This window comes from Gossypium arboreum, chromosome 8, assembly GCF_025698485.1.
Source record: "Gossypium arboreum isolate Shixiya-1 chromosome 8, ASM2569848v2, whole genome shotgun sequence".
Lineage (NCBI taxonomy): Eukaryota > Viridiplantae > Streptophyta > Magnoliopsida > Malvales > Malvaceae > Gossypium > Gossypium arboreum.
Window position 1 is genome coordinate 39,509 of NC_069077.1, and position 12,471 is coordinate 51,979.

Below are 12,471 nucleotides of genomic sequence, written 5' to 3' on the forward strand. Positions count from 1 at the left end.
AAAAGGAAATTGGGAGCAACATAAGTAACATGGAGCTAAAAAGTTAAAACATACCCGATAGCACTCGCAATACTATTTTAGGCATTTTGACCTCCTGCATTTGTATCCGCTTTTGTGCCTGGCTGATGGAGTGTTCATCATGTCCAACACTTATGAAATTACACAAATTTAAAGGGAAAAAAGTGTAAGATCATAGAAGTTATAATTACAGTAAAATTAGGGGAATCATTAGGTGGGTTAACAATAGGTGGAGAAAATGCGAGAGGGTTACGCAATTCAATTTGATGTCGAATATCAAGAACAATATCCTCATAATCTGGCTTGTTCAAACAGTTATCACATGCACAACAATCCTTGCAGTAAATCCCTGCTGCAAAGCACTCACAATAACTGCCAATCACAACAAACAACAAAACTCAACAGATGTTCCAAACATCTTCACTTTTTTTGAGCAAACTCTGAGCATTTGGAGTATGATGTTCCAAACATCTTCTAAATACATGAAGAAAACTTAAAAGAAAATGAAACATACCGATCTCGGGTATATGCTTAAACCAAGTCCGAGTAACATATTACTCAAGTGAGATCTATGATCTCGGGAGAAAACTTGGAAATTCTTCTTTTCTTGGTGCATGGCCTGACTCCATAGCTGGGAGATGGGGTTAATAAATCTTTAACCTCAGGTTCACGAGTGACATCGAAACTAGGGACATGATCTTTCAAAACTGCAACTTCAGTGGTCAATGGTTTCCCTTTTCTCCATGACTCTTGATCTCCACTGGCCGCTACAAAAGCTGAAAATTGCTTCTGAATCCAATATTCCTTGTCAATAATGCTTATATTGGTTCCTTCAGCTGTCTCTTCACCAGAAAGGCTAGTAAGAACTGAGGAAGATGCTCGTACTGGTGAACAGACAACATCAAATGGCTGCCTGTGATATACTCCAAAAGTGCAAGTTTCCCCTAGCTTTTCATATTCCTCGTCAGTAGTTGATGGTTTCTCTTTTACCGATCGTTGTGGATCTTCATCAGCTTCCACAGCATATTTAAACGGCATGCCCCTCAAAGACTCGTTCCCAGCAATGCTCGTATCTGCACATTCAGCAGCATTTACCATGGTGAGGCCAGTACAATTGAGGTTGCCTTGCTAGGAGGGGGATGAATGAAAACTAGTCACTCTACATTACCTACTCCAAGATTGGATGACTTCCCTGGTTTTCTTGTCCCATATTCTTCAATGTGTTTAGATTGTTCATGACAAGCCTCATGAATGATGCTATGCAAATTATCTGCTGAAACAATAACCACTTCATTTGGATATGTTTCTGGAACAGTTTCACATGTATCACTGACTTCGTCATATTCATCCAAGTTATCACAATCATCTTTGTATTCAAACTCGTTTGGTTCAGTATAGCAGTGGAGCTCATCCATTGGTGAAACTTTAACTTTCATCTGCTCCGGCAAGCTTGGGAAACTAGCAGAATGATTTGTGTATTTGGTTGAGAAGTAGTTTACCGTGATGTTCAAGCTGATCAAACAACAATATAACACATTGGTTAACCAACTATTGACCTAAACAAAACAGGATTTATCAGGGATAAAAGGCAAGTATATACCTCCGCCAGGCAGGAAGGGCGAGCATCATATATGCAAGTTTTATCTTATTGGTGACATCAGAGAAGGATTTAAATGTTGCAGCTGCTTGCCTCACAGCTGCTGGTTCTTGAGGATGCTGCCAGGCCCACTCAAACTGCAGGCATCAACCCATCAGAAAACATTTATATATTAGTAATAAGCCATGAGTCAGAACAGTTATTGGAAGTATTACATATAATAAAATCAATTAGCTCAGAAAATTCTAAATTTTGGAAGCATTCTTCACCAATCAAGAATGTCTCTTCGAGTGTCAAAAAGCTGCCTTTTCTGCATTTAAAAAAATTCCAGCATTCTCTATCTCTTGTTGCCTTATGGCTCAATTTAACATTGCCTTATGGCTCAATTTAACATACACATTTATATATAGCACTTCATCAACTAAGCATGGACAACATAAGACAATTAAATTTCACAATAAAGTAGATAAGAACCCAAAAAATCCCCTAAACTAAAGGTTTCCTGCCACAGCCAAATCTCATCTAGGGTGAGAAGATATTCATCTGCAGTCGCTGGAATAAGTTACCCAAATACCATAAGAATAAAAAAGATAATACAAATGCATGAAAATTCAAGGTAGAATATAGCTGTTGAGCCCAACCAAATTCCTTGTTACAACAAGCAAGCTAGGATCCTGAGCGCATGTATACAAGAAAATCAACAAGCGCTAAATGATGAGACTTGTGAGATAGACCAATTCATAGTCATATAAATGGCATTTCAAGCATAACCTGCCAGTTTTCTACTAAGCCCAAAAGGTGATGCAACAGATTCAAATACAACCATGTTATAGACTATATATAAAATATAAAATATATATTATATATAAGACCTGAAGAGCAGATTCATTGGTTGGAAAACCATATATGCACACAACCATTTCCCACGGGCATCACCTCTTTGTCCTCCAAGCACCCCTCCCTATTTCCCCATTGTGCTGTCTTATTCGACGCAGTGGGTTCACAGTAAATCTGCAATTGGGCAACACTGCCGTTAGATAAATAGTTCAAGCTGCAAACTGTTTGGTCAGCTTGAATTTTTTACTAGAGATCCTCATATCAAAGGAAAACAACTGCAAGCTGATATTATTTAAATGACTTATTAAGCCACATAGATAGTAGCATCAATTTGTTCATGGTAGTGGTAACGAATCAAACATGAACCAGAAAAGAAAACTACACGGAAAATTTGAAGGGAAAAAAGCGAAATTTGAATTTAAAGATCATAACCAAGTAAACATCGAGTTAAAATTGAATTTACTCAGATAAACCTCAAAGGGTGTAAATACGAATCTATTAAAAGCCTTGGAACATATCATGTACCATTCAAAACACTCGACTGAGAAGTACAGAATCATAAAGCTGAACCTTAAGAGGTAAAATTGGAAAAGATATCTTGCCAAAAAAAGAAAATATCTATCTTTGACAGCAAAAAAAAGAAGCTTTAGCATCCATAATGTTGAGATAAGAAAGAAACACGGTGAGGATGAGGCAAAATATTAATATAGGAAGAGAACAGTAGAATCAGACCCGATATAGGTGTGGCCTTTATGACGAGGGCCGAGAGAGGTTAGCAGATAGCAAGCGAAGAACCCTTTTCCCGGCTTGCCCTTGTTTTCATTACCCGGTTCTCTTATTTGTTCTTGATTGTCAACTTCAAGATCCCGGCATTTGAAGTCTTCTGTTCGTGACTTCCTCTGCTAGAAATAGGCATTGAGGGATTTCGGGTCTCCTTTCTCGCTCCTCTTTCTCGCTTTTCTCGCTTCATTGCCACCTGAGGCAATTTTCCCCCTTCTCATCTCTCTCCAATTCACACACGGCACAGCAAATGGACTTGAATTTGGATGTAGTGGAAGTTAATTCGTCAAATTTAAGATAATTAATTTGAGGAAACCGATTAAACAAGAGTAGGGTAACATTGCATTTTACCCCTCTAATTAATCTTTGAGATAGTTGATGGGAACATTAAAATTAAAGTTTTTATGCTTAAAATGTATATAAATCGTACTTGAATGTTTAAATTTTAAAGTTATAGTTCAGATTGTGAGATGGGCACATATGTTGACCAGAGATCCACAGCCCAAACCACTGAAAAAAAGCCTAAAAATACCAGCCCAAACCTAAACCAAGGCCCCAAGCCTCAAACCCCTATTCCCCAAACCCGGATATCACCGAATGGGATATATCAACACCGGGATATCCTTCACTGGGATGACCCCAAACTAGGATATCCCTGGAATGAGATATCCCTTGCTGGAATAAGTATGACAGGTAACCCGGTCCAATCACATAAATAATCTGAACCGGATGCCAAAACAGCTAAACAGGGCACTAAAAATACCAAACCGGGACGGGATATGATAGGAATACACTTGGAATAGCTTATCCCGAAACGGGATATAACGGGGACATCCCCGCAGAAGAATTAGAATGAAAATAAACCCAGTACTTATTGTTATGCAAGCTTTGATTACTTTTAATTGTTATGCACGCTTTGATCACAAATCTTTGTGCGCAAGCCAAGAGGCATCCACATCGCAGAGATATGTTTTATGATGCAAGTAATAACCATATGACATTAAGATTATATCTATACATTTTTAATCACTTCGATATTTTCCAAATGCATAGAACCTAAAAATCAAGAAAGTATCAACCATTTATTACTGAGCAAACCACAAAAAAAAACCACACCACAAGTCTCAGTTTTCACAGTAACATACATGATATGATTAATCTCTCTCTATATAAACCCCTGCATTCTAGGGTTTTAAGATATTAGCATCTTAATTTCTTGTATCTGTAGACACAAGAAAAGGAATACTGAATCACATAATTTGCAGTTAAATAGTTCAATGTAAAATTATCCTTTGAACGTGTTAGGGGTACATAAGTGTTGACTGCAGAACCATCTCAATTCGGGCATTACAAAATAATGGAGGAAAAAAAGAGAAAATACTAGACGTCAAAAAATAACACAAAAATGGGTGGGGACACATCTAAAGTAAAAAGGTTTCTTCAAGCTGGATTACCATTAAAGATTATCTGTCAAAGAGAACCAGATACATGATAGCTGGAACAATGATATGCATGCTACAATGCGTTGTGCAACATTATCCCTTGTCAAAAAGAAGAAAAAATAGTTGTAAGTGAAAATAACTATACAATGTTACTCTGTTATCTCGGAAGTCAGATAGACATCTGCAAAAAGCAAAAGCTTTAACTAGAGGCATGCTGTTAGGGTTGAAAAAAAAGAGCAAATTAGATCCCCTGCCATGTCATTAAGTGTAGTTTTAGAATTCAAGCTTTCTGCAGAACCCCAAATCAATGACCCTTGATCTCCCAGTGAGTTTAATAGGAGCACCAGGGCAAGTATCAGAAACCCCATTTAGGCAAGGAGCTGAAGGGGATGTCTTACTACCATCAGAATCACATTCTATATTTGAAAATTCAGTAAGAAAACCCTCAGCTTGGTTTGAAACGATAACTTCCAAGAGATTTTCATAAACAGACTCAAACATTTCTTCATCTGAAATAGAATCTGCAGCAGTTCTATGGTTTACAGAACCCACTGTTCCAACAGAGATGTCACAATTTAGGCGGCGTGCAACAGTTATCCTCATTTCATCAACATATTTCCTGTAGGAAGGAGCAAACACCATGCATTCTGAGCCAGGAGCAAATGGGTCAAAAATACCATCCTTTGAGGTTCTAGGACTACTATGGTTGACAGAAACCATTGACACTAGGTTTATGGTGGTATCAGGATCAAAGTGAGGATGATTTTGGGCATTCTTCACTTCGGTGGGTGGAGAATTAAATTTATAGGGGAACTCTCCAATTCCTCTGTGCGCATCAGAGGTGATAGGCCCTAGAACCAACGATGGAAGCTGAGAAAGGCAAATTTCAGCAGCCATGTCCCATGCATCCCTGGAATGTGCAGAAGAAAATTTTAAAATAAAAAACTGAAAAACAAGTTGTAAAGTAAGTCAATATCCCTTGTAGTACCACATATAGTGCTGATGTGTTGGTGGCAACATTGGCTAAGAAATTGGAGAACAATTTGCAGAGCGCATAATCCTCTCGGCAAGCAAAAAATTTCTGAACAAACTAGCAACTAGTAAATCCTGTCTAAACAACCTTCGGAAAAGGTCTGGCTCAGAAAAAGAAGAGTTGATTAAATAGATTAGAATACAGGAACCGCTTAAATAAAAGAAGGCACACAACTGATCAATACACTGAAAGAACTAGCATGAGGGAGAACATTCCAAGCAATTGTGTCTGTCACTGCAGTAAATATCCAATTCAATTCCCCTAGAAGTGTTTTACGGTCATTTTGACGGCCAGGAATTTTATCAATAAGTGAAGATTAATAAGCTCATTTTATACAAAATAATTAAATAAATTAAAATCAGATGAGCAATTTATTAAAAGTACTCAATAAGGTGAATACCATGTTTAAAAATCCAGAAACAATGAAAAGTAAACACAAAACTTAGTAAAGGTTAATTCAAGATGCAAATACAAAGAAGATAATATTTAGCTTAGCAAATAGGCAAATACTATTTGAGTATTAAATGCAGCACTAAGTCCTAATCAAGCATATCAAATGAGAACTTTTACCATCTCAATGTCATTTTGATAGGTGTAGTAAGACAAGAAGTAAACACACAGGCAGGAAATTCAGCACTTTGAGGAAGAGTCTCATGTGCTTCACACGCAGCCAGAAGAATGCAGTCTCTTGAAGATCCAGGGTAGTTAGAAGTGCCACAGTCAAGAAGCTATCAATCAAATTCAAATAAAGAAAAAAGGAAAATCAAATAAGGCTAGAGAAGGAAGACAATGATGTCTATTTGAATAGCACCAGCCAGAAAATATACTAGTGACAAATTGAGGATAGAACGCGAGCAAGTCCCTCAATGAAGGCATTAACAACCATTCCTGCAGCAGATAAGGCTAGAGAAGGAAGACAAACAACCATTCCTGCAGCAGAGCAATCAAAAACATATATAGAAGGTGTTTTTAGCCAAGAATCAATGTCACTGATAGGCAAGGGAATATACTGTGTATAACTCTGCACAGGAAATGTTCAGGCTTAGCAAGGAGAAAAATTGCCAAATAGAGCAAAAGAAAAGCAACAAGAATTGATTCCTAACAGTTAAACAAGTGAACACCTTATTAAACAGCCAGATTTCACCATTTGCAGTTGGCTTTGGAACAGCATGTCCATTGTAATGAAATAAAACTCTCTGACTTGGCATATCTGCAGCATGTATTACAAAGTTTCTTCACTTCATCCACTGTAGGATCAACTTCGACCTTACTGTGAGCCAGGCCATGTTTAATAGAAAGAATTAGATTCTAAACTTGATGGAATAGCCTGTAATGAGACGTGGTATAAGATGGTGTTCAAACCTTGGGCTTCCACTTCTCATATTGATCTCTCAAGTTTTTCCCAATAGTTTCCACTGCTTTTTGTGGTGCCATAGAAAAAGGGTCTGCAACAATGAATGAAAGAAAAAGTGGAACATATCAATGAAGAACATTAGATTGAAAAAAAAAATTATATATTTTAATCATTTTGCGACCAAATAATGGATGTTGGATAGAAAATATGATTGAAAACTTATTTTGTGCAAGTGCAGCACTAGGATTCCAACTTTTTCCTCCTTGGCAACCAATAAAGCAAGGCCAGTACAAGGGTTGTATATAGAAACAATAAATAGATAAGCATCCCTGAGACTGCATGCAAAATACTATGTTAGTGCAGCAATAACCCTACAAAAAGTGACACTTTCTTAGCCACCGAACTTGATAATTATTTCAATTTTGTATCCAATTTTCTGTTGGTCGTTTGCCACTGCTTCAAACACCATAAACGGTAAAACAATACTTCAAAAGAACGTACTCCGAAGCTCCAAAATTTACCTTCCTCTTTGAAAAAGTCCAATATGTTAAAAGTTCCAAACTACTTATAGTTACAAAATTTTCCCTTTTTTACCCTAACATAAAAGGAGATACTTGTTTCCCAATTTATAAAAAGAAATATAGAGAAGAGCTCAGTTTGAAGTAGGATCGTAATTAGCACTCTTGGACAGGATTTATGGTAATTCTCAACATTCCAATGCAAATATAGAGACAACTAAGGAGCAGATACCGTTTAGAGCCAAGGGCAAACAATATCCAAACTTAAAAATTCATGCATGCTCAACGAATCAACAAGCATTTAGTTCCGTCATATATTAAAATAACACAAAACTTATTAAAGATTTCTTGAGGAATAATCATAAGCATTAAAGCTTCAATAACCATTAAATAGCAAAAATGCAAAAAAAAAGAGAGAATTGACTCAAAAACCATTAAATAGCACTACATTCTTGCGCAAGGAGATATTTTTATTACATCGGGTGGATCAGCACTGATATTTAAACATAAAACTAGGGCCACACATCCTGTCTTCATCTGCATATGAAGTTGTAAGTCAAGTGAATATGGTCAAGCACACCATATCAAGACAAATTAAAGGAAAAAAAGTTAGGGGATGGTTTCTAATATTTATTAAGAAGAAACATACTATTATCTAAGAATCAAATTCAGTTCCAAGAAAGAAAATATTACTTAATGTATTGCAAAGAAACCCGAGCAAAGAGGCTGCTGAAAGATAAAAACAGTCTTTTTAATGCACACTTTAGGAAGTAGAATGCGAACAAATTTGGTATAGTATAACACTATTTCAAATTATTTGTATTCTGCATGTTTAGGCTTTATAAATCTCTTTAAGCAGACATAACAATCTTCCACAATATTGTCTCCTTATTTTGCTTTTAGATTCAAAATTCATGTCAAAACCTAAAAGGTAAAAATAGAATACATTTCACCATGGCATGTTCAAAACACTAAGCTTCAGGAGAAGGTATTTACTACAGATGAAATTAGAAAGGATTAAAAGAATTGAGTTTCTGCTGTGAAGGCTCTACTGTGAAAATACATAAACAACCAACCATTCAAAATATATTCCTTAGTCAGCAGTTCATCACAAGGCAAATGAAATACTGGGATGGTAAAAATAACAGCAGATTACTTAATGTACAAAGTATTGAACTCTTCCAGACTCTAATGCTTTGATCTGGAGGAGTACAATGTCTTCATGTCTTCCGTTGCTAGGTGACCGCGTCAAATTCAAGGATTTCAAACCTAATTGACTGTACTAATTCCATAATGTTATGCTATCCTGATTTAACGGAGAGAAACTATGGGTTTTTATTTTATAACATAACAATATTATAATATTTTTATTTTATTTTCATCGGTAAAATAAAATGTTTAGAGGGGTAGAGTAATTGGTTAAGTAAATTTTAGGGGAGGGAAGGGGCCTACTGGAAGAACATAAAACTAATCAAAAGAGTAGCTAATAAAGGAGAGAGGAAAGCTAGAAATAAAGGAAAAATAGGAGAGAATATGGGAATAAGCTGGTCATTACGCCACACGCCCAGTACAATTTCAGAATTAGTGTACTTCTCATTTTATTCAATTCAGTCCCTACATGCTTTTTCTTGATACAAATATATATCTCGTGTCAACTTTTACAAGATAATTTGTGAGGTATGTACATGGCAAAGGGTGTGTCAAATAAGGGAGTATTCTTACCAAAAATAAATTAATCTTGGATACATGATGGGTTTCATTTTAGACCATAAAAATTTATTATTGGCCAATCAAATAAGCTTTCATCTTTCCATCAAGACTAGTGTTATTCGAATGAATTCTTTTTCCAAAATATGTTGAGACCTATATATTGAAAACAAGGTTATTTAATTCCTGATCACAGACCCATAAATTTTCATTTAGAAGGATTGACCATCTCAGAAATATGCAAAAGGAAATGAAGACATAAAGTAAGAAATGCAGTTCCCTTTTCATGAATGTCAAGACAATGAGAGAACAGTGCAGGACATAACAAACCTGGTTGGCGTAACTGATACCCATGTTTGCCCAAGCATGCACATAGTTTGGCTTCAAATCTAGTGCCTAAAGATCCAGACATAGACCAAAAGACTAAATTCAATAGTGCTGAAAATATGGCCACCACAGGCAAAGGGAAGTTTATCATCAAATAATTTTAAATGGACAATCTCAGTAACAGAGGCTAAACAAATCAAACTGCATATGCAAGATCTGAATGCATTAAAAAAGGCATTTTGAAAGAGATGATCAAGGGTATATGTAAATTGAGGAAGTGCATAATCAAATCATCTAAATTAACCAATAGCTCCAACAAATCAAATAACTAATTACATGGAGCTTAATAGAAGAGCTAGTTTGTTTTCTAAGGTCCAACTAGGTGCAACATGTTATTTGGAGAATCTATTTAGCAGCCTAAGGTTACAAAGATGGAGCAAGTAAATAATTCAACCCTATAAGAGAGCTGTATAACACACCAATGCATCACTTGACCATTGAAAGATAAGAAACAAGAGAAATAGAGGAAAAGATGATGCAACCCATATGAGTTTGGCACACAGAAGATTGGCATGTTGGGCTATCACATGTTTTGCATTTCTTTATGCCATCCTTTCAATTGATTAAGCACAAGCCAAGTCCTAGGCACACTTTTTTGTATAGAAGCGAAAAAGCCCCCTTGATTCAGGAAGCAAAAATTTACATATTCACCTTAATTTACTCGAAAAAGTGCTTTTTTTACATCTTGCACCTCAAATGGTTCAGGTAGTTACAGCACCCTTGCCGACATTGTCAACACCTTCATAATTCATTTTTTTTTTTATTCTGGCCTAACATGCAAAATAGTGAGAAACACACCATACAAATTGATCCTTAGTAAAATCCTAGTACTCATATATTTTGAATTTCACACATTCAGGTACTTCAACTTAGTAAAGAGAACCCTGAAATTTTAGGATAGGGAAAATAAATTTTTAATTATAAAAAAAGTAATTATGAAATTAACATATCAGGTGGTATACAGATAGGCCACCACTATTCAAGGGGGAATCATGAAGAGGCTACCTGTTGATAAGCTAATATTGCATCAGCACTCTGCACACTGTTGGCTTGTGTTGCACCAAGCTTGTTCCAAAGAGAATAATCATTAGGTTAAGTTTCAAAGCAGTTTTGAAAGATGCAATGGCCTTTTCATATTCTCTCGACAAATTACACAGAACACCAAGGACAATGTGTACATCAGCACCCTCAGGAGACATCTGAGCAACTTCATTGAATAATCTAGCGACCTGTATGGCAGAAAACACTTCGATTAACACCAGAATATAACAATAACATTTCCAAAATGTAATGTGAGGGATAAGCTTCTAGTAACCTTAAGGAAAATTATATCCTGTCACCGTATGTAAAACTCTTAAGTCCAAAATATAATCACTGCAGTCATGGAAATCATATGCAAAAAGACACTCTTGTAATCACAGCATTCACAACATAAGCAAACTATCCCACAGTAACATTAGAGGAAGCGGGTTACACTCAAACCAATAAACCCTAAAACCTAAAGACAAAGGTGAACTAAAGATTCATAACTGAAATGACTCTACGATGAAGAAGAGGATTTCATATATTTTACAGATCAAATAAGCAAAATAAAAATCTGCAGTTCATGCTTTGAAGGAAATAAGTATCATAGTGCATGGTTATTCAATTTATTTTAGAGCTCCAAATCACCTTTACCCCCCAAGAAATTTCTCATGAACCGAATAAAAAAAATACCCCAAAGAGAAAGACGAAAAATACCCATACAACAGAACATATCAAAAAACAAACTAATGCAAAACTACTACAAAAACAATAATTATTATTAAGGAACAAAAGGGGCAATCCTGGAAGTGGGGAGAGAAAGAAAGTTGTGAAAATGGTTAATAGCGAAATTTCAAAAATATTTTTCTAAAGGGTTCTGGTTCTGCGTCACCATCTTCAGTTGGCATTGGTATGCCGTGAAACGGCAGAGAAGCGGGTGGGAGTGTTTTTCTGGCTTGCCTTTAACCAAATCTAAAAAAGAAAAAGAAAAAATTGAAAAGACGGAGAGAAAGAGAAAGACGAAGGGGGAAATGAATCGGCTAGGGAGCTATGGAATGAAGAGAGATATAAAATTGGACTGATGACAACGGTAACATTTATGGTAATTAAAACTTTCTTTAAATCACTAATATCATTTTGGGGAAATTAACGAAAAAAAAGAAATATTAGAAAAAATAAAGCGAAATAGGATTGATTTCTCCAGATAAATATATGCATATATTTTACATTTTAATATTTATAGAATTAAAAGATTTATTTAATATCAAATTTTTAATATATTCTAATACTAATTAGGATTAAGCAGGATTTTCTATTCCTTCAAGAGGATTAAGTACGATTCTTGAGTATTTCAAACTAAAAATATCAATTTTATTATGACTCATATATTTTTAATGTAAATACTTTAAATTTTTCTAGCAATTTATAAATAATTTTATTAATAAAAATTTAATAAAATATATATCTAAAAATATAAATGAGAATATTACCTAAAATTTTGAACTATAAAAATAAATGGATATAACTATCTATTTAAAAACAAAATGATTTAAATTTACTATAAATTTTAAATTGAATTATATTATTTAATTGATGATTAGAGTTACCTACATATTAATTTGGATCAAACTTGATAAATAGATGATGTTTTTGTAAGGTAAACTTAAACTTTCAGCTTTGAAATCTATTTTTATATAATATAAAATTTATAAAAATAAATAGTATATTTATTAATTAAATAAAATTAGAGCTAATTCAATAATTTTTCTTGCAAA

The 12,471-nt window shown here is 35.0% G+C and overlaps 2 protein-coding genes across 2 annotated transcripts in view; both read right to left on the bottom strand.

Moving 5' to 3' along the window:
- The window catches only part of LOC108465595 (lariat debranching enzyme-like), a 32,088-nt gene that overhangs the window by 12,032 nt on the left and 7,585 nt on the right, over nucleotides 1-12,471 (bottom strand). The gene's annotated exons all lie outside the window — the stretch shown is intronic.
- LOC108451760 (uncharacterized) lies at nucleotides 281-3,672 on the bottom strand. Its single transcript, XM_017749413.2, has 6 exons — nucleotides 3,185-3,672; nucleotides 2,488-2,626; nucleotides 1,619-1,752; nucleotides 1,187-1,530; nucleotides 533-1,091; nucleotides 281-390 (listed from the first exon to the last, which is right to left on the bottom strand). The coding sequence occupies exons 2-5, from the start codon at nucleotides 2,533-2,535 to the stop codon at nucleotides 577-579; spliced, it is 1,041 nt and encodes a 346-aa protein (XP_017604902.1). The 5' UTR covers nucleotides 2,536-2,626; nucleotides 3,185-3,672; the 3' UTR covers nucleotides 281-390; nucleotides 533-576.